At 29.6% G+C, this 2,500-nt stretch overlaps 1 protein-coding gene across 19 annotated transcripts in view; it reads right to left on the reverse strand.

Annotated features, from left to right (window-relative positions):
* The window catches only part of LOC122263604 (inositol hexakisphosphate and diphosphoinositol-pentakisphosphate kinase 2), a 114,658-nt gene that overhangs the window by 44,898 nt on the left and 67,260 nt on the right, over window positions 1-2,500 (reverse strand). For all 19 annotated transcript variants that reach the window (XM_086553640.1, XM_086553627.1, XM_086553630.1 and 16 more), the window contains one exon: window positions 189-274. In XM_086553640.1, coding sequence (XP_086409766.1) covers window positions 189-274 — 86 coding nt within the window. The remainder of the gene's footprint in view (window positions 1-188; window positions 275-2,500) is intronic.

Below are 2,500 nucleotides of genomic sequence, written 5' to 3' on the forward strand. Positions count from 1 at the left end.
CTGTGGCTTCTTCTGTCATGTGACATTGTTGACACTCACATAAGAATGTTTCTTTACATGCCACTACACAGGAAAAAAATATATATATGATACTAAACTTTCATTTTTTGTTCAAAAATAGTACCAAAACCAATAATAAATCATTGAAAAGAAAAGAAAAAAAGAGAATGGGAAAGATCCCCTCTTACCTTCTTCACTACTAGAACGTCTTTTCCACCCCCTTGGTTGGTACTTTAGCTGGACTTTGCGATTGATACCCGAAAAGTGGCCATACCTGCAAAGATAGGATGCTTGATTACATCTGCTTTTAGAGAGAGTGAAAAAGAGATAAAGAAATATAAGTGGCCTATATGGCTTTATAGATATAGTAGAAGAAATTTTGGAATTCTGTGCTAAATGTATATGCACTGTAAAAGAGAAGTGTAATATAGATATTGAAATACATCTTGCATTTTATCAACACTCTCTGTACTGTTCTTTATTAATTTGGAATGTGCAATAGTCAATAAACATAATAGATGAAAAAATATACATATATCAAAAATCCCTTTTCTTTCAACTGGCTTGAAATTGATAAGACATCACAAATAGAGATTAACGATGATAACCAAATGTACATTGATAAACTATACATTAGAATATCATAGCATAACACAATAAAATAAGTAACACTTTTTATAGGGTACCATATCAATCAAAATCTTTATACAAACATATAATGATGGGGAAAAAATTACTTCTTTCCGGGTCTAGCACAATGAAGAAATACCACAGTAATACAAATGGTGCCCTAAACAAAGAGCATATAAATCTAATATCACTATTAGATAATGCTAATAAATATGGTATGAGGTGTATTTGGGTTAAACAACATAAATTCCTCTTCAAGCACAAAACACTTGTATTCATCTAGCACAAACAGTTACTTCCTAATAAGATGTTGTTAGGAAACCAAACGATAATTAACTGGGTAGTTAGTAATAGGTAGTTAACATGTCGGCTCTAAAATCCTCCAACACAAATATCTACACAATAAAGAATAACACAAAAAAAGGTATAAAAACTAAAAACAGTAATAGTAACAGCAAAAATCTACACAAAATTTACAAGCAAAAGAACATTTATGTACATGTACATCATGCATACCAGTACTTTAAAAATGGATAAAAAAAAAAAAAAAAGAATCAATAAAACTATACACAAGAAAGCAAACAATCAAAGATGAAACAAACAATAATAAGTAATCAAGATCAAAAGACCATGTCACCTAAGGCCTCATCCCAACAGTGAACAGCTCGCAAAGGTAAGAGCGTGCAAAAACCTCATTCATATTAAAGAACTGTCACATCATCCTCATGTCAACTCAACACTTTCCTGTCATATCACAGAATGACATGTGGAAGTAATCTTTTTTAACAATACATGCACTTTTATCATATTTGCTTCTGATTGGATGAATAACACAGCCAATCAGGAATCACCAAGATTAAAATTTTTGCTAAATAACAAACCTATAATGGTAATCCTCTTCTTAAATACTATAGTTTCTGAAAAAGCATTTATAGATACTGTTTTATTACATTATATCTTGATAGGCTTGTCACTCTGAAAAGCTGTCCATAAAAGTAATGGGATTACGCTGAATGAAATATTTATCATTAATGGCCGATATTTATAAAACATAGTTCATATTGATGTTATTTTTTGCATCATTATTTTAACCATCACCAGATAATCTTTTTACTAAGCTACTATGCAGTTTCAAACTACTAATCATCTCACACATTCTTATAAAGTATATCTGCCTAATAGCAATTAATCCAAGATAAATATCTATTTATTAGAAGTAAATCCATTTCAAATAATAATTCTTCTATATCTAAATATATCCAAATTCATCTTATTAGAACAGCTCAAAAACAATAAGTTTTGAATTACTGCTAAATCTTCCATCTCTTCCTCATGTAACATCAAATACTTATAAAAACATTTGAAAATCCAATAACAATGAAGTATATTAAAAGAAGAAGAAGAAAAAAAAAAAAACGGTACCGAGTATCAGGCAATCATGACGTCTAAGTTTTCACATGCAACATATATGTGCACTGGGTGAGGCATTAGATTCACTCTCATCATTCTACATCCAAAAGACATCTTTCGGTCCAACATTAAAGATGGATATATATTTTGTGTTTATTTCTTTCTTCTTTATTTTTCTTTTACTTCTCTATCTCTTCTAATTAGTGAGCTTCCTAAAGGAATATAATAGTCTCCTCTGTTATTTTGCCCTTTCTCAAAACAGATATGTGCTCAAACTTAAATAAACAAATAGACAAATAAGTAAAAATAACTAAGTTTATAAAATAAAATTAAAAATGAGAGTGAGATAACAAAAAAAATCAAGTACAGATTTCATTCATGTGCTCTAAATGAGAAAACCAAACAAATCATAACTCTAAATAGAAAAATACTGAACACTGCTGGTTAGATACTGATGCAG

Source organism: Penaeus japonicus, unplaced genomic scaffold (assembly GCF_977035675.1).
Source record: "Penaeus japonicus unplaced genomic scaffold, GWHDUDI00000001_assembly GWHDUDI00000028, whole genome shotgun sequence".
Taxonomy (NCBI): Eukaryota; Metazoa; Arthropoda; class Malacostraca; order Decapoda; family Penaeidae; genus Penaeus; species Penaeus japonicus.